The following is a 20,930-nucleotide window of genomic DNA, read 5'->3' as shown; positions in this document are numbered from 1 at the left end:
GCATATATATGACAGCAACACTCATGACAATGTCAATCATGTTACGTTATTATTAAAATGTTTCCTTTTCTTTTTCATTACTTCTTTAACACACTACTTCTCCGCTGCGAGGTGCGGGTATTTTGATATATATATATATATCATATAATATATGAATGACCTCCAAAGAGCGCTGAGACTTTTGATATCATGAACGTGTCTGCAAAAACTGGGGTCTCCTGCCCAGCAAAAGTCGAGCAGCCAGCACGCGTGCATAGCTGTGCCGGCCTTTGAGACGCTGACTGCGCTTCTGCCTTAAGTCAAAGTGAGCACTTTTAATTTTTTTCATCCTCCCCCTGCGCTATAGCCCAGACAAGTGCAAACACGGGACCCCTTTTCTACACCACGGCAAAATAATATTAAGGCGATTCACACTTTCTTTTGCACGTATACGATTATGAGGTCCTCAGCTCGGATTATGAAGACACGCACAGGAGTGGAGGACTGACAGTGCCATCACAGCCGATTAATGGCGGGACGTCTCACCAGTCTACACAAGACCCACCGCGACTGTCCCCAAAAGGCGATCATAACGTCAGCGAACACATCTCTCTATACTATATAAAAGAAAAAGGCAACTTTCCTTTCTTTACACCTTTTTTCCTTTTATCCCAAACCAAAGCCTTTCTCTCTTAACACTGCAGAGGACACAAAACTAATTTTCTTTAAATGCCGGTAAGGCACATTACCAGAGGCACAAATTTGAACGTTCACATAGAAAATGTAATTTCAATGTACCTGTACTTCTTAAAACGTTAATGTTTTACTGTTTAATAACTTATAGACTATAATTTATTATTTTTCCCTTGCACTCAGTGACCAAACCTATACACACACACACACTTACATACATGTAATCTTGCCTGAAGAAGGGGCCTGAGTTGCCTCAAAAGCTTGCATACTGTAATCTTTTTAGTTAGCCAATAAAAGGTGTCATTTTGCTTGGCTTTTCTCTACATCCCAAGACCTATAAATGCACTCAAATCAGTCCATCAAGTGCTCCTGGCAGAAATGTTAATACTTCTATGTACAATTACCGAACTTTAAACTTGCACTGCTATAATAATACCATTTGCACTATATGTACATGTATATATTACTTATGCTTTCATATTGTATACTTCTCATTTTGTTATTTATCATATTATTTTTATTAATATCATATTATTTTTTATTACAGAAAAATAAGTTTATGGAGGAGTTGCATATTGAATTTCATTGCACAATGCAATGACAATAAAGGAATTCAATTCAATAGAAGAGAGCACATATTTACAGATGATGATGATTGGCTTCTAAGTCGATTTAGATTTCCAAGAGCTACCCTCTTCAAGCTGTGTGCTGTTAGAATACTAGGATGTATATTGGTTATCATTTTTATGATGAAATGCATTGAAGTATGTATATTTTACAGATAAATTATTAACTTCATTTAAATAATTTATACTGTTAATAATTAACAGTATGGGGGCATAGGAGGAGAGATGCTGGGTATATTGGGAAAAGAATGTTAAAGACAGAGCTGCTAGGAAAGAGGAAAAGAGGAAGGCCTAAGAGAAGATTTATGGATGTGGTGAGAGAGGACATGCAGGTGATGGGTGTAACAGAACAAGATGCAGAGGACAGAAAGATATGGAAGAAGATGATCCGCTGTGGCAACCCCTAATGGGAGCAGCCGAAAGAAGATGGTGGTGCAGCGTTAGCGATGAGCCAGTGCCCCGTCCAGGGATTGTTCCTGCCTCATGCTCTATGCTTGCTGGGACTGGCAGCACCCTGGATGGATGGACTGATGGAATAATTAAACATGTACAATAAAGAATTTTCAATATTCATCAAAAGTTTAGAAGAACTGGTGTTCTAAGCTTAAGGCTGGTTTTACATTTCTTATAGATGCTTATTGTATGGTGATTTATGTGGAAAAATAAAACAGAAGAACAGCAATTGGGGGTTAGTATGTTTGACAGAATCAATACTGCTGCAATAAATTATTCCATTATCCCTCATCGCTAACGCTGCACCACCGTGCCCTACATGTTTAATACATTCTTTAGTGCATTTCATCATGAAATTGATATCATGTATTCTAAAATGTTCAGAGATCTGTAATATCACGAATATAATGTATTCTGCTTGGTGATCACTGCCTGCTCCCTCCTGACAGCATAAGAGAAAGCCCGTTTAAAAAGTACATAGCAATGAATGACTGGGATGGGCGAACATATAGAATATGAGGCATTTACTGTGCTACTTTAGTTACAATGGGATTTGAGAAACTCTAGTAAATTAAACATCAATTTTAACATAAAGTTTACATTATACTTTAATGACAAACTATGAGATTAAAATGGAAATTTAAAGATTAAAGTCCACATTTCGACTTTAATCTCGACATAGACCTTTTTGTTCTTCACTATGTCTCTTTTTTTTTCTTCTCTGTGGCCCTAATACACTTCCATATGACACTCAGACACACTTCCTTTTCAAATCGACTTTGACATCTGACCATTTTTTTTTTTTTTTTGAGTGCCATTCCATTAAGTTAATTTTGTTGCTCATACCATTGCCTGAACTACCAATTTGTATATTTTTCTTGCCTCCACTTTACATTCGGTTAAATTCATCTTTTTTACACATGCTTTTACCATTGTGTTTTAGCACTGAATGGAAGGGGCTATGTATATTGTTTTTAATATTCAAATATGCAAAATTCTGGGAGGAGTTAGGCATGAGCATTAAAACTCACAATGATTGGGATTTATAAAGGAGAAGCGCGTGGAACTTTGCTTGCGCACAGTTTTATGCATTGGAATTTTTTTGCCTATACACACATTTCTGTTTTTGTTTGTGCAACATGCTTTAGTGTGAATTCTATGCATGGCTCCTGGAGTGTTCACCAGAGTAGCAGATCACCCTGCAGCCCTCTGGAGGTGGTTGGGGAGCTCCAGACCAAAAGGACACTTAACCAGACCTCTACAATTTCTGTCACAAAACCATATGTTTAATTTTTGCAAAAAAAAAAATATTTTGTGTGTTGCTTTCCACAAGGAAATCATCCTGTGTTAGCTAATTGACAATGAAGAGAAAAGAAAATAACAACAATGGTCACATTGCTAAACTACCAAAGATACCATCTATGCTTAAAGCACGTGTGGAAAAGGAAATTTGTGAAATGCTGACCGTGTCTTAAAAGGAACAGATTATCGAACTGTATGTTAGGTGAATTGAGTATCGCAGCTATATGTGACAGCAAAGGCTTCTTGTGCTTGTCCTACTTTCCACCTCTTCCCATTGCAGAAAATCACAAGCTTATTTAAAATAATAGGCTAAACAACGTGATAGCTCCAGACCCAGGTAGAAACAACAATATGAATTATTTGAATAGAAATAAGTGCATAACAACATTGTGGTCTCAAGCTTTCATTATTATGTGTTAATGCTACAGTAGTTTTCCTCCAAACTGCAACAAATTGACTCTAAACAATTGTTTGACTAGTTTGTAACTTCAGAGGAGAAGATAACAAGTTTTAAATACAGGAGAAAGTATAACATTGTTGTAAACCTCCGCATATAACCTTGCATTTGATATTTGAAACCAAAAAAAGCCTACATTCACACTGCAGCTCAATTCCCATTTTACCACATATAGTAAAATGTGATAATTGTTTTTTTAACAAAAGCATGATTAGTTTAAAAAAAAAAAATGGAGTCAAACCTGTTCAAAAAGTATTTACATATTGTGGAAGCTGGCCCGGACACAGACAGGCAGACACGTTCATGTCACCCACAAAGATGTTTATTTACAAATATATACACAGTTCCAAGTGCACCACAAACCCCCAAAGTCCCCACAGTCCTGGCCACACAATGCCTTCTTCAGACCACCTGCTTCTCTCTTCTCCAGCTCAGTCCACTCCACTCCTGACTCTCGCGCTGAATGAAGGGAGGCGGCCCCTTTTATTATCACCCGGATGTGCTCCAGGTGGGTTCCGGCAATCTTCCACGGGCACACCCCCATATGGCGGAAGTGCCGGCTGCATCCCCAGAACCCAGAAGCACTCCGGGTGTCCCTGCTCCTCTTCCTCCCAGCACTTACTGGTGTGGCGGAAGTGCTGAGGTCCAGGGCTCCAAAGGCATGGGGGCGCCCCCGGTGGCGGCCACGGGCCCCTACAGCATGGAGCTTCAAAGCTCTGTACCCGTGGCCCCCAAAGGAACCAGGGCGGTCACCCCCAGATGGTCTGGGGAAGGCGCAAGCCCTCCTCCGGTCCTCCTGGGCATCCCAGCCGGGTCGCCACCCCAGCCATCTCTGACAATATTTACACTACCCTCTTAATGAAGTATTTATCTATCTATCTATCAAATGACATCCAAACTGTTCTTCTCGCTCTCACCAGTCCTGTTTCCTGTCCTTTGGGCCCCTTGTTTCTGTGTACAGAACACCAACAGGGATGAATGTGCTCAAAGCAACAGCTCTGGTCTTTTGCTACTTGATACTCTTCCTTGCCATTTTGAGCAAACAGATTTGCACGCATTCAGCATTGAAATGATGTGATGTAAAAGAGCAACCAGCATCTTTTAGTCTGCATTTGTCTGTGAAAATTGTTTAATTCATTTATTGCATGTGGGGTACATTTGGGGGTCGATGAATTTGGATAAGTTGCAAAATTTTGCAGAGCAGTCAAAAAACAAAAAAACATATACTGTACAAGACAAAAGTCAAGCTAGTGAAATTCAGGATAGTCACTTTTATATACCGTGTAAACAAAGGCTTAAAAGACTTACACTCCTTCACAGAAGAGCACTTGTTAAATGTGCGAAAGCACTAAATGTGTGAGCGTTAAATCAGGGTTCTATTGTATATTTTTTAGGGTGGGACCCCCACCTCCATTATTGCAGGGGGCTCTCAAAGTGGTACTGGTATGCCACTAGAAGTGCTTTGTGCAGCTTTGATTTCTGGGCTACAACAAGACATAGAAGTGCTAGAAAATATCAAGAGAAGAGCAACTAGGCTGATTCCAGGAGTGTAGCTTACGAGCGATGAGGAAAGATTAAAAGAGCTGAGCCTTCAGAGTTTAAGCAAAAAGGAAATGCGTAAAGGTAGGAAGGAAGTTAGTACAGTGGATCAGGATAGTTACTTTAAAATAGAGATGCTCCAATCAGGTTTTTTAAGTCCAGTACCAATCACCGATCTTGTGTTACTTGATTGGCCGATCCATTTAAAAAACGTTTTATCTCCTCTATAACCAGACAAACAGAAGTTTGTATTTTTATAATTAAATTATAGAACACTGGTGTTCACTATTCATTTTTTTTATTAACAAAATAAAATTCTGTAGGATTATTGTTCAGTGACCATAAAATACTAAAATAAAATTTCCTTAAAGTGCATCATTTTAACTAATAAAATGTGTACAAAAATATGTATCCATAATACATATGGCACAAAAGAAAATGCATCTCATAATTACAGGCTGTCATATTGTTTATTTTTTTCTGTAATGTACCTTTCTGAAACAAGGTTCAGTTAAAAACGGTAGTTTTCACCATTTTTTCTAACAACAACAAAAAAATATATACTGCATAATATAGATTTTTTCACACAATTAATTGATATTGACAATTAAATGCTGCTTAAATGTAAGTATACATGCATTTATATGATTTAATGTTTTTAAATCATTAATTGCACTACTGATTTTTGCTGATAAAATATACATTTATTATATTTATACAGGTTTGTTTTTTTTTTCAGTGTATCAGCTAGACAAATTATAAAATATGGATTACAATTTTAATTGTGTAGTGTTTGTTTCTTACTAAAACGTATGCAGTATGACACATAGCAACAACTTGTAAACACAGTACACATCTTTTAAAAATTTTGTATTGTTTTCCAAGCAGCAATTTCAAATTTGTCTTTATCTTTTCTTGTTCCAATTAAAACTGTAAGGTTCTGCATTTTAAACAAGCTCGGTGTCCAAACTCAAGCAGTGTCCATTTTAATTTAAAGAACAAAATATAGGCGTGAATTCCTTACAGTAGCTTAGTTGCACAGGATGACTTCTCCGATAACTTTTTTTCCAGTTTATTATTCCACTTTCTTTAACGTAAAGGGTAATATACCACTCTCCTCTCATTCAGTGATATAACAAACTTGAACTCACTGCTCTTTCTGAAAAGAAAAAAAAAAAAGGACGTACGCTGGCTAAGCTTCCATAATACCTTGTGTAAAGGAGCACTACAACTAAATTACTGTAAAGTTTAGAAAAGCATGGGCTGAAAATATCGTTTTTTGTGATCAGCCTTTTTACTGATCACGGATCAAGTCTTTTTTTGTGAAAATCAGCCAATTTAGATTGTGAGCCGATTGATTGGAGCATCCATACTTTACAATGATCTCAACAAGAACACCGGGACACAGTTGCAAACTTGTGAAGTGTAAATTTTACACAAATGTTGGGAAGGTTTTCTTTACACAGAAAACTATAGACACATTGAACAAGCTACCGAGTAGGGTGCCGGGCAGTAGGGCTTTAGGGACATTTACAACTTGATTTAATACTAGTTTAGAGGAATTGAGTAAAAATGGGATTGATGAGGTTTGTTGGGCTGAATGTTGTGTTCTCGTCAAAATGTTTCTAATGTTCTAAAAAGTTATCTTGTGCACATTACGCCTGATCTGTGCTATATATCCAAACTGAATGAAAGAGAAGTTGTTTGAGATGCATTTGGAATTGAACATTTTAATGTCTGCCTAGCATTTGGTCTCATAAACATTACACCTAATTTAATAAAAAATATTAAATGATGCTTATACTCTGAATAGAGTGCCCATCTTTGGTGCAGCTGGCAGCCATTAACTGTGATTTACTCATTGGCCCACAAACCAAATACATGAACTCTTGTATCTTCTTTAAATCCCAGTAGACTTGGTCTTTTACAGAAACAGCACTGCAGTGGCTATTGTCTTTAATGATACATGTTGCAGCGTGACATGGCCTCATGTCTGCTACTCCATCTCCTTCAGCATTTTCCAATACTCCTCCACCCTGAACACGTCTTTTCTTGCTGCTCCAATGGCTCACACTTTCAATTTCACCCTCCTCTGCTAGACATGCCTACGAACTACAGACAAAATGACATATTGAAATCTGTAATGTAGAATTTGGAGACCTACAGCAGTTCCGTTTGAAAACAAAAATAAATTAGCATAGCAGTTCCCAAGGAGTGTAACTCCAGCACCTTCTTGCATGCAGCATTCATGGTTATTCTAACCAAAGTGAATAACAAGCCAAGGGAATGTTGTCAGGATTTCAACCTGTGTGACTGTACATTCTTATTAGTGGCAGTGCATTCGACAAGGCTTTATTTACTTACAATGCAGGTTTTCAGAGCATGGAAACGTACAGTATAACTAAATTAAAAAAACACGAATGTAGATTATCCCTATGAAGCTGAAGAGGACACAGCCAACAGCCTAAGATCCAAAAGCTGGACTTTGGGGTGAATGCAAACAAGTGGACAATGCAAGCAAAGTTCTTCATTTTATCTCAGAACAACATGAATGCCAGTTCACATAACATCTGGCTTGCTCTTTAGATGTTTTCAATAAAGCATATTTATTTAGGGTCAAGTGTTGCTTCCTCTTGTTTGACTGTTGGGGAAACGTCTGGATTTATAAGCTTAATTCGATGTCTGGAAGCTGTTTGCAATACAAATCTCCAACAACATCAGCCGGTCCTGATTCCATCTCACCTGCAACAATCAAACACTGTCCTAGGCAGCTCACTCCTCTCTTTGCAGGCATCTTCTGCACAGTGTACCATACCAGATAGCTTTAAATCTTCTATTATTGTTCCTGTTCACAAATGTGTTAAAATAAGCTGTCTCAATGATTAGAGGCCTATTGCTGTTACATCAGTTCTAATGAAAATATTTGAACGGCTTGTTCTAACCGATCTGAAGTGTGTTCCTGCCTCTGATTTTGACCATCTTCCGTTTGCATATTAAGCAAATAGAACTGTGGACGATGCCATCAACATGGACCTTCATTTTGTGCTGAAGTATCTGGATGATAATGGAACTTCTGCCAGAATAGTGTTTGTAGACTTCAGTTCAGCTTTTAACTCCACTGTTCCTGAACTGTTAATTGAACTTCTACAGATTGAACTGAATCCCTCGATTTGTAAATTGATTTACAAGTTTCTGATAAACCAGAAAAAATATGTCTGTGTGGACTCCCACCTCTCAAACTGTGTCCATATTAGCACAGGTGCCCCTAAAAGCTGTGTAAACCCCCAAAAAACTTTATTCCTATAACACCAATGAATGCAGGTCCACTGATCGTTCAGTAAAAATCATTACATTCACTGACGACACCACCATTATCTACTTACTGAAACTGCTTACATAAAGGAGGTGTCTTGTCTTGTGTCTTGGTGTGCTACCAATAACCTTGTCCGCAATACCACCAAGAGAGTAAAAAAAAATTTCAACTTGTACCACCAGAAATAAATGATGCCGCGGTCAATATGGTGGAATCCTTCACATTTTTTAGCATCAGAAACGTTATCAGCTGGGACATTAACACCACTTCCATTCCTAAGAAGGCTCAGCAGTGGTTGTACTTTTTATGCCACCTAAAGAATTGCATATTTCCCGGCCAGTCCTAGTTCAATTTTATAAAGCCGTAATTGAAAGTGCAGTCACATTTTCCATTGTTGTCTGGTTTGGTTCATCAGTGGTTCACTCCAAAAATAAACTACAGCGTGCTGTGAGGTCTGCTGAAAAAATAATTGCCTATGCTCTTCCATCTGTGGCAGACATGTATACATCTCATGTCACTAATCATGTCAAAAGGATCACAGTGAGCCCATCTCACTCAGTTCATCGCTAACTCCAAAAACTCCCCTCTGGTAAATGCTCCAAGTCAGTTAAAACGTAACAGACACCTCAGTAGTTTCTTTCCCAAAGCCATGGCCCTCTCAAAGCAGTAATTTAACTTGTCGTCTTTGTATATTCTTGTGTTATACTGTGTGAAGGGGTGTGTGTGTACAGTATATGCACATGTATGTGTGTGCATGTGTATACACACTCATGCTTTCACTTGCACATCATCATTTGCACATCTCCTTTAAAGTTGCACTATTCTATAACTTTGTACTTTTTTAACTTATGCTATATACAGTGCATCAGGAAAGTATTCACAGTGCATCACTTTTTCCACATTTTCGTATGTTACAGCCTCATTCCAAAATGGATTCAATTCATTTTTTCCTCAGAATTCTACACACAACACCCCATAATGACAACATGAAAAAAGTTTACTTGAGGTTTTTGCAAATTTATTAAATATTTTAAACTGAGAAATCACATGTACATAAGTATTCACAGCCTTTGCTCAATACTTTGTTGATGCACCTTTGGCAGCAATTACAGCCTCAAGTCTTTTTGAATATGATGCCACAAGCTTGGCACACCTATCCTTGGCCAGTTTCGCCCATTTCTCTTTGCAGCACCTCTCAAGTTCCATCAGGTTGGATGGGAAGCGTCGGTGCACAGCCATTTTAAGATCTCTCCAGAGATGTTCAATCGGATTCAAGTCTGGGCTCTGGCCGTGTCACTCAAGGACATTCACAGAGTTGTCCTGAAGCCACTCCTTTGATATCTTGGCTGTGTGCTTAGGGTCGTTGTCCTGCTGAAAGATAAACCGTCGCCCCAGTCCGAGGTCAAGAGCAATCTGGAGCAGGTTTTCATCCAGGATGTCTCTGTACATTGCTGCAGTCATCTTTCCCTTTAGCATGACTAGTCTCCCAGTTCCTGCTGCTAAAAAAACATCCCCACAGCATGATGCTGCCACCACCATGCTTCACTGTAGGGATGGTATTGGCCTGGTGATGAGCGGTGCCTGGTTTTCTCCAAACGTGACGCCTGGCATTCACACCAAAGAGTTCAATCTTTGTCTCAACAGACCAGAGAATTTTGTACCTCGTGGTCTGAGAGGCCTTCAGGTGCCTTTTGGCAAACTCCAGGTGGGCTGCCATGTGCCTTTTACTAAGGAGTGGCTTCTGTCTGGCCACTCTACCATACAGGCCTGATTGGTGGATTGCTGCAGAGATGGTTGTCCTTCTGGAAGGTTCTCCTCTCTCCACAGAGGACCTCTGGAGCTCTGACAGAGTGACCACCGGGTTCTTGGTCACCACCCTGACTAAGGCCCTTCTCCCTCGATCGCTAAGTTTAGATGGCCGGCCAGCTCTAGGAAGAGTCCTGGTGGTTTCGAACTTCTTCCACTTATGGTTGATCGTGGCCACTGTGCTCATTGGGACCTTCAAAGCAGCAGAAATTTTTCTGTAACCTTCCCCAGATTTGTGCCTCGAGACAATCCTGTCTCGGAGGTCTACAGACAATTCCTTTGACTTCATGCTTGGTTTGTGCTCTGACATGAACTGTCAACTTATATAGACAGGTGTGTGCCTTTCCAAATCATGTCTAATCAACTGAATTTACCACAGGTGGACTCCAATTGAGCTGCAGAAACATCTCAAGGATGATCAGGGGAAACGGAATGCACCTGAGCTCAATTTGGAGCTTCATGGCAAAGGCTGTAAATACTTATGTACATGTGCTTTTTCAATATTTCTATTTTTAATAAATTTGAAAAAGTCTCAAGTAAACTTTTTCACGTTGTCATTATGGGGTGTTGTGTGTAGAATTCTGAGGAAAAAAATGAATTTAATCCATGGAAAAAAATGAATTTAATCCATTTTGGAATAAGGCTGTAACATAAGAAAATGTGGAAAAAGTGATGCGCTGTGAATACTTTCCGGATGCACTGTATGTTATTTGTGTGTGACATTGTGTTATAAGCAGCTCCAGATCTACCAAATCAAATTCCTTTACATTAAGTATTGGTGAATAAAAGTGATTCTGATTTTGATTGACTACACTGGAAACAACAGGTTGTTATGCAGCAGTACAGTCCTCCATTAACTACTGCATTCTAGCAAATAATAATGAGCTAACTGATATGTCATGCTTAGATTCCAAAAGAGGAAATACTAAGTGAGTGTCTTATATCCCATCTTTTGTGTCAATACATGGACATTTATCCTGTTACAGTAATCCTCCTGCTTATTAATGATATTATAAATCTACTCTATACATATATATATATAATCCTAAGCCTAAAAGTGGAATGATTTTATGACACGTTGTTTGTCACGCTTTAAATCTGGCTTATTTTAAAATGTTTGGTATCATTCTTTTCAGAATTTATCAACCTTTAATGTGATGTTATTAGATTTCCAGATTCTTATTCCGTTTTTAAATTATAAACTAAAAACTATCAAGAACTCACATCCCATGAGATGATGAGACTTTGTGCCAAGAGATTTAACCACGTCTAGGGCCGGAAATAAAAGACAAAGAGTAGGACAGCTGCTGTACAGGCTTTTAAATGTTTGAAGCGCCACACAAGATGCAGATTATGTGGCACAGCAGGTGCAGCAGCAAGTCAGCAGCTGATTGAGCAAAGAGCAAGTAAAAAAAAACGTATTTGTTTCCCATTGTATCACCGTTTAAGAGGGGGTTTCGGAGGAGCGACCGTGTCTCCCTGGGTTGCGTTCTTCTACTACTGTAGCATTAACATGTGTGCCTTTTCACAATGTGAGCGGTAGACTTGCCACAACTGCATGTTGGACGCCAAAAGCTTGCCCCCGTAGTGGTATTATGTTTCCTAAACAAATGAGGTTCAGTTACATTTAAATGAGTCTAATGTACACCAAGAAACGTATAGAAAAGAAAAAAGTTGGAGACTTACCTATAGATTGTATTAATTATTGGTGTTTTTAAATGCAAAGCGAGTACTAAATTGATTTTGAATATAAATCCATCCACCTATTGCTCCTAAATACACCATATTCTAGTCCCAATTTTCCAATGATGTTTCATCCATTGCCATTTTTTATACACCTGCCAATGCACTTGGCTCTTCACTAACAAAAACCACTTATTCACAAAATCAAAAGTATCTGATCTCTAAAAGCTACAATACTTAATGCAACAATTTTCCATAGACTTCCATTTACGAATTTAAGTAAACTATGTAATGATATTATTATCTCAGCATAGTTTTGAAATGCAGCTTCCTCTGCAGCAAATAAATAAATGAGCTGAAAATAGACACTCTAATGCCCCTGGATGAGGGGAGTTTGTATTTGGTAAATGTCGGTATCATCATGGTCTCAGACATTACTCTAACAAATGAGATTAAAGCTTCCAGAGGCCCAATTTCTCTAAGCTTCCTTGGTGTTGAAAGACACAGCTATATATCAAGGCAACCTAATTCTTATTTTTAATTAGAATGCTTTGCTCAGGATGTTTAACATATATACTTGCAATATATCAAAATGTTTTTCCATACCTGTATAAAAAAGCCTTGCTTTTCAGTTCATCACTTCCAAGCCCTTTCACTATAAAATAATCTGCTTTAGTTCCTAGTATTCTGCCCCAAAATAAAATCCGGTTAAATTTATAATCTCTCTTCAAAATCACCATTGATTTCTGCAGGGCAGCTTTTTGTTCTGGACTAAGAATAATTCCACTGAATGAAGAAAGGTCTAAGGACAAATGAATGATGTTTGACTCCATTGCTCTTCTGTGTACTGAGCACTTCCTGGGCACTGCAGCAGTCTTCTCATCTACACAGAACAAAGAAGAGGTTGAAGAACAGATTACAATTTGAATGGAATGACCTACAAACAGACACACTCCTTACTTGTAAATTTTGATTTTTGATACACTTTTTTCTGAGTAAAATAAAACCTTCTTCCAGCAGATGGCACGCAGGTGAATTCTTGGTGCTAACTCGCTGTTTCTCCTTGCTCCACCACTCAATGTCTCTCTCTCTCTCTATCTTTCCCTTCTTTTCCAGGTAAATCGTCTTCAGCCCCAACAGTCCCATCCGCGGTATGCCTTTCTCTTAAAGGTGTATTTTCCTATTTTTTGGGGAACCCTCAGCAACCCACTTCTTGCTGTACACCCTAAGGAGATGCAAACTGACTACGGGACAATAGTACATGTGGCACCTGCTACATATTCCCCTCCCCCAGACCAAGTGAAGGGCCAAAATAGGGGTCCATGTTGGTCACAGGCACTGTATCCATTTTTACCCCAGTGTCAGTAGCCCATTGAATGTGGTAATCAACAGGACCTACTTTGCTAAGTACTGTAACTGAGCCAAACCATTTTGGAGCTAGCTTCCCAGCAAATTTACTTGATGCCTTAGAGAGGACCTGCACCCTCAACCAAACCAGGTCACCCACTGAATAGAAAACTACTTTTCTCCATTTATTGTAGTACCATGCCTGTTTGGCCTGAGACTTCACCACCTGTTCCCTAACGTATTTTTTTAGACATTCTAATACTTGTAATTTCTGATATGGCGTAGTATCAGGGCATGGTGGAGTGAAATGTCGTTCTAATGGCCCAAGAATTTGTCTTCCAAGAGCTAATTGTGCAGGAGACTTGCCAGTACCCTCATGAAAGGCGGAGTTCAGGGCCAAGTGTAGTTCGGGAAGATTTTGATCCCAGTCTTGATGACAGTTCCCAACATAGGAGGCAAGCATGGTTTTCAAACTGTGGTTCACTCGTTCTGAGAGGTTAGCCTGAGGATGGGTATGCCGTGGTCTTCTTGTGTTAAACACCTGAATCCACCATAAAGCTGTCCATCTCTGAGCTTGTGAATTGTGACCCCCCATTTGTGACGATAAATCTGGGAACTCCCCAGCAAGTGAAAATTTCACTTCTGAGGATAGAGCAAATGTGAAACGTTTTGGCGTCATGCAAGGCAAACAGCTCTACCCATTTAGTAAAATAGTCCACTGCCACCATTAAATACGTTTTTTTTTCATTTTACTGACTGAGATAGGTCCCATTAGATCGGCCCCACAAGCTTTTCCAGGTTCTTTCACTGTTGTGGACTGAAGAGGGCCTGCTGGAAATCCAGATGGGTACTTATACTGCTGAAATATAATACAAGTCTTTATGTGTTTCCAAACCTCCTTCCTAACCATTGACCACTAGGCTACCTCTAATATCTTTTTTAACGTCTTCAGCCGACCTATATGACCACCAAAAGGGCTGTTGTGGAAATAGGCAAGGAACCAGGGCACATGTGATTCAGGGACAAAAAGCTGATATTTGTTTCCTCCCAATTTTGATGGCACGCAGCAATGTAACACACCCTGAAGTTTCAGTGTTATTCCGGACCTCCTGACAAACTGGACTGATTGACTGCACTTGAACTATGTCCTAAAGGTCCTGAGGCAGGTCTGTCCATTGAGTTGATACAAGGGCCACAGCATAAGTTATTGGTGGTTCCGGAAACCTGGGAAAGCGCATCTGGTGCCACATTTCCACACCCCTTCTAGTAAAACACTCTAAAAGTAAATTGTTGAAGACGTAAAACCCACCAGGTCAATCTGGGTGAGGTTGTGGGGCACTTAAAAGCCCATGGCAGGGCACGGTGGTTAGTATATACTTCAAACAGAACCCCCACAAGAAAATGTCACCATTTCTCAATAGCCCAAACTACCACCAGACATTCTTTTTCGGAGGCTGAATAGTTGAGCCCCAGGCCATGTAGGGAGTGGGAAGCATATGCATTCGTACATTCTTCTCCCTCCTTGGTCTGAGTGAGGATAGCTCCAAGCCCTAAGTCACTGGCATATGTTTCAACTTGAAAGGTAAGGCATAGATCGGGTTGAAACCGGACAGGCAGATGCAAAACTGCCCTTTTGAGGTTCTTAAAATCACCTTCGCATTCTGGTGTCCATTCCCATGGCACTCCCTTCCTTGGTAACTGATGTAAAGGGGCAGCATTGACAGGTAATTTAGGGATAATTTTTGTGGAACCAGCCTACCATCCCGAGAAAGCATTGCAATGCTTTAATGTTGACAGGAGAAGGGTAATCCACAATGGCAGAGATCTTGTCTAGGTCCACTTTGACACCTTTGGCTGACATCACATACCCGAGGAAAGTGAAGTGGGACTGTAAGAAGGGGCACTTATTCATGTTCAAGGTCATTTCAGCCTGCTTGAGTCAGTAGAAGATGTTATTAAGGTCCAGGAGATGTTGTTCCAATGAAGGAGAGAAGCCAATGATATTGTCAGTATACACATAGCAGGTCTTCCCAATCAACCCTCTTAGCACTTGCTCCATTAATCTCTGAAAACAAGCCCCAGCATTTTTAAGCCCAAAGGGCATTACCCGAAAATGAAACAAGCCTTCTGGAGTGATAACTGTAGTCTTCTCTATACACGTACTAGCTTCCCCCAAACACACTTGCCAATAGCCAGACTGAAGAACCAGAGTGCTAAAAACAGCTGCACAGCCCAAGGATTCCAATATTACATGCACTAAAGGGATGGGATAGGCGTCATGATGGGTTTTGGCATTCAGACCCCTGTAATCAACACAGAATCAAAAAGTGCCTTTACATTTCTGAACCAATACCACTGGAGCCGCCCAAGCCGAGGATGAAGGTTCAAGTATACTGTCTTCCAAGATGTGCTCGACCCTTCTCTTTTTTTAAGCTTCCTTTTCATCGGAGACGCCTTTTATGCCCTAAGCCAGACAGGGACCTCATCCACAGTGTATTTATAATGAGGAACTACTGCCATGTGTCCCAGTTTGTCTGTCCAAACCATAGGCCATCTTCTCAATATCTTCACAATGTCGCCTTCTGACATACTGGGATTCCATTTCAAGCACAGCGCACAAAATTCGTACACAGTGTTCCTAATGAGCTGCATAGGCTCCTGACGGGTGTTCATTAACTGCTCTTCCACCACAGCCTGATAATCCGCCAGTAGGAATGCTTCTAAAAATGCAGAGTGGAAGGAAGACCAGTCTGTTATGCCTTGCCTTTTCTGCCTACCGTGCTGGACCGCTCAGCGATGTGTCATTTCCTGATGTACACCCTAAGGAAGCGCAAACTGACTATGGGATAATAGTGCATGTGGCCCCCACTACAACTTGACCTACAGTGCATCCAGGAAGTATTCACAGCACATCACTTTTTCCACATTTTGTTATGTTACAGCCTTATTCCAAAATCGATTAAATTCATTTTTTTCCTCAGAATTCTACACACCAACACCCCATAATGACAACGTGAAAAAAGTTTACTTGAGGTTTTTGCAAATTTATTAAAAATAAAAAAACTGAGAAATCACATGTACATAAGTATTCACAGCCTTTGCTCAATACTTTGTCGATGCACCTTTGGCAGCAGTTACAGCCTCAAGTCTTTTTGAATATGATGCCACAAGCTTGGCACACCTATCCTTGGCCAGTTTCGCCCATTCCTCTTTGCAGCACCTCTCAAGTTCCATCAGGTTGGATGAGAAGCGTCGGTGCACAGCCATTTTAAGATCTCTCCAGAGATGTTCAATCGGATTCAAGTCTGGGCTCTGGTTGGGCCACTCAAGGACATTCACAGAGTTGTCCTGAAGCCACTCCTTTGATATCTTGGCTGTGTGCTTAGGGTCGTTGTCCTGCTGAAAGATGAACCGTCGCCCCAGTCTGAGGTCAAGAGCGCTCTGGAGCAGGTTTTCATCCAGGATGTCTCTGTACATTGCTGCAGTCATCTTTCCCTTTAGCATGACTAGTCTCCCAGTTCCTGCTGCTGAAAAACATCCCCACAGCATGATGCTGCCACCACCATGCTTCACTGTAGGGATGGTATTGGCCTGGTGATGAGCGGTGCCTGGTTTTCTCCAAACGTGACGCCTGGCATTCACACCAAAGAGTTCAATCTTTGTCTCATCAGACCAGAGAATTTTGTTTCTCATGGTCTGAGAGTCTTTCAGGTGCCTTTTGGCAAACTCCAGGTGGGCTGCCATGTGCCTTTTACTAAGGACTGGCTTCCATCTGGCCACTCTACCATACAGGCCTGATTGGTGGATTGCTGCAGAGATGGTTGTCCTTTTGGAAGGTTGTTCTCTCTCCACAGAGGACCTCTGACAGAGTGACCATCAGGTTCTTGGTCACCTCCCTGACTAAGGCCCTTCTCCCCCGATCGCTCAGTTTAGATGGCCGGCCAGCTCTAGGAAGAGTCCTTGTGGTTTTGAACTTCTTCCACTTACAGATAATGGAGGCCACTTTGCTCATTATGACCTTCGAAGCAGCAGAAATTTTTTTGTAACCTTCCCCAGATTTGTGCCTCGAGACAATCCTGTCTCGGAGGTCTACAGACAATTCCTTTGACTTCATACTTGGTTTATGCTCTGACATGAACTGTCAACTGTGGGACCTTATATAGACAGGTGTGTGCCTTTCCAAATCATGTCCAATCAACTGAATTTACCACAGGTGGACTCCAATTAAGCTGCAGAAACATCTCAAGGATGATCAGGGGAAACAGGATGCACCTGAGCTCAAATTTGAGCTTCATGGCAAAGACTGCGAATACTTATGTACATGTGATTTCTCAATTTTTTTATTTTTAATAAATTTGCAAAAATCTCAAGGAAACTTTTTTCACGTTGTCATTATGGGGGGTTGTGTGTAGAATAGCACTGTATAGATGTGGAAAAGAACAGGTGCACCTGCCACCCAAATATTATACTACACCTGTCTCTAAATTGCCCAGTCCACTGCGAACTTGCCCAGTTCCCCATTCTGCCAAATCCCACACCATAATATCTTTACCCCCACCTCCGTAATCTTCCAATAACGTGGACTACCATCTGTCCTATGACATATCCAATTCACAAGTCCAAACCAAATCTTATTCTCCCTGTGCAAATAGAGTGGCCCTTTCTGCTGTATTCCATAAATCCACATCATACAATCACTAGGCCTCTGATTTTTTTAAAGTCTTGCATTTTAGTTTTTCATTTACCACACTCACAGAGTCATTCCCACTCTAATTTTATTCTATACTTGCTGCCAGTCTGCCCAGTCCTAGGCAAGTTTACCAGACCTATCTCACCCAAGCACAAATTCACATTGTGAGAAACATAGCCCCCCACATCTTAGAACATTGCTTGCCCCCCCAAACCCATCTTATACTACTCCCACAGGACAAGTCAAAAATCTTATTCTGCCTTTTCAATCAGGATACTTGTATTTCCTTGAACAAACATTTTCCTCTCTTTTCCTTCAGGCCTAAATATTTCTCAATTAATTCCTGATGAAACTGAGCCATTTCATTAATTGGCTTCATCCCCCTGTCTAGATGACTGGAGCTACTATCATGACACTTGCTTTTTTCAGAAAGATGTTTAAGGCTCATCCTCCATCTCATTTCTTTATTCCTTTAAGTGTACGATTTATGAAGGGATGTGTCATTAAAGAAATAACCAAATCTTCTTTGATTTCTGAATTTCCACCTGAAGTTGCCATCTCCGTAAAGTTGTACTCACTCATCTGTAGTAACATTAATGGCAGGTGTGGAGTGTGAACTATTGACGTGAACATGAAATAGTGCATCAACAAATGTCTAATAACATTAGATCAAAAAAAAAAAAACTGAAACAATACTAATTTTCTGTGAATAAATGTGGGAGTGTCCAGAGAACAGAGAGTTACATCCCCGGAAAAATCTGAAAGCAACTAATTAAAGAGCAACCTCTTGTCACCTGCTTGCCAAAAGATCAAGGACTTGTATACACTCTAATTTGGTTGGAACCCTTAACTCAGGAAATATAGGCATTCACAGAGAATTTAATTTAATGCAAGTCATACAGTGGGTACATTGTGGAAGTAAACAAATTTATTTCATGATTATATCACATTACCTAATTAGAGTTTTTAAAATAATTGGAGGGTGTTGGTGCCCCTATGACCACATTACAATCATCCACTGTCACTTAAGTATGTCAATTTACACAATTAGAAATTGCTGAGAATTTCAAAGTACAATACTGCATGATGGCTTTCAAGCGCAGTTTCACATTTCCAAAGTATCGTGAGCCCATCCCTTTTATCTGACAGTTAATATTGTGCTGTCTGATGGAGCACGATACAAAAGATTTACGGGTATGGCAAGTTCAGCCACAACCTCTGCCTATTATTTGTTCTTTTTCATTCTATCATGGTACGTATAACACAAGACACCAGAAGATGAGCCACTCTTGTATTTGCGAGGTGTGAAACACCCGGGTACCTCCATCCATCCATCCATCCTCTTCCGCTTATCCAAGATCAGGTCGCGGGGGCAGCAGCTTGAGCAGAGACGCCCAGACTTCCCTCTCCCCAGCCACTTCTTCCAGCTCTTCCGGGAGAATCCCAAGGCGTTCCCAGGCCAGCCGGGAGACATAGTCCCTCCAGCGTGTCCTGGGTCTTCCCCGGGGCCTCCTCCCGGTTGGACGTGCCTGGAACACCTCACCAAGGAGGCGTCCAGGAGGCATCCTGATCAGATGCCCGAGCCACCTCATCTGACTCCTCTCGATGCGGAGGAGTAGCGGCTCTACTCTGAGCCCCTCCCGGATGACTGAGCTTCTCACCCTATCTTTAAGGGAAAGCCCAGACACCCTGTGGAAGAAACTCATTTCAGCCTTCAGCTTGTATTCGCGATCTCATTCTTTCGGTCGCTACCCATAGCTCATGACCATAGGTGAGGGTAGGAACGTAGATCGACTGGTAAATTGAGAGCTTTGCCATAAGGCTAAGCTCTTTTTTCACCACGACAGACCGATGCAGAGCCCGGGTACCTTGTACCTCATTATATTTACCCATTGGTTCAGCTGTCATGCACATAGCCTGCCCTTCAACTAAAGATGAAATCCTGAGACAAGTTGCAGATTGGTTGGACCAACTTACTGGAGATGTGTTGCTGGAGTGTACTGTGTCTGCCAAGACTAGCTAAGATTATGTAAATTTACTTGAAGACAGAAAATGACCTGGCCTTTAGTAGGATAATCCAGGGCAAAGACATTTATTGTATTGTACATTATGTATTGTCCTTCTGTCTCAACACTGAGGAGGCAAACCTTAATCTTCCAGGAAGCCCCTTTAACAAAATGAGAACAACCCCTCATATAATGCAGTCCTGAGATCCCAGTTCAAAAGCTGGGTTTGGCTCATCTTTCTGTATAATACTAGAATCCCTGTAGCCTACGAAAATTTTTTTAATCCTGTGCCACCTTAAATTCCTTCACACCTCTTCATCAGTGTCTTTTGTTTTGTAAACGTGTCTATCCGCACAAGCAGCAAGTAGCCTGCTATCCCATCTCCTCCACCGATGGAGCCAAGACAGTCACAAAATTGTCAGAGCTCAAGTGTGCTTATCTGGGAGTGAGGTGCCTGGAGTTGTATAGGGTAAATAATACATCATTATTTGGAATACTAGGGGGCTCTGACCCCTGCTCACTTCGCTCGCCAACCCCCGGGTTTTTTTTTACGGAAATATAATTTAAAGAGATTGTTTTTTTCATGGGAACATGTGCATTATGTTCACTTTTACTTTAAAACTTCAGTAAAAACAATATTTGGAATTAACTTTTCTTCAAGATTGCATTGAATTTTGATTCCTTGTTTGCAATTACATCATGACAATGCAACGTATAACTGCCCGTGAGTGAATATCGTTTCTTTCTCTCTACAAAAACCGTGTCTGACAATAGCATTCACGCAAATGAGAAATGATTGAACTGTGTGCGTGGTTGTAAATGCTTTAGATTTGGACAGGACTTTCTAAATCTCTTTGTCTCACGGGGCTTGAAATTTTCTCTTGCGGGATTTCATTTTCACTAAACAACACATCTTTTAATTCTCATGGATACGCCTCTTCATTGGGAAGAAACACTACTTTTCCCTGATGGCAACACGAATTAGATGATCACCAAGTCTCTGACTTCAAGTTTAAATCTGAACAATATATTCGAT

General features: G+C 40.5%; 1 protein-coding gene across 1 annotated transcript in view; it reads right to left on the bottom strand.

Moving 5' to 3' along the window:
- rsph9 (radial spoke head component 9) overlaps window positions 1-12,684 on the bottom strand; it is a 35,284-nt gene extending 22,600 nt beyond the window's left edge. Inside the window, exon 1 of the mRNA XM_039749967.1 lies at window positions 12,458-12,684. Coding sequence (XP_039605901.1) covers window positions 12,458-12,684 — 227 coding nt within the window. The remainder of the gene's footprint in view (window positions 1-12,457) is intronic.
- Between the last annotated feature and the right edge of the window lie 8,246 nt (window positions 12,685-20,930).

This window comes from Polypterus senegalus, chromosome 3, assembly GCF_016835505.1.
Source record: "Polypterus senegalus isolate Bchr_013 chromosome 3, ASM1683550v1, whole genome shotgun sequence".
NCBI classification, from domain to species: Eukaryota; Metazoa; Chordata; class Cladistia; order Polypteriformes; family Polypteridae; genus Polypterus; species Polypterus senegalus.
Note: the sequence above shows the minus strand (reverse complement) of the source record. Positions and strands in the feature narration are given on the sequence as shown.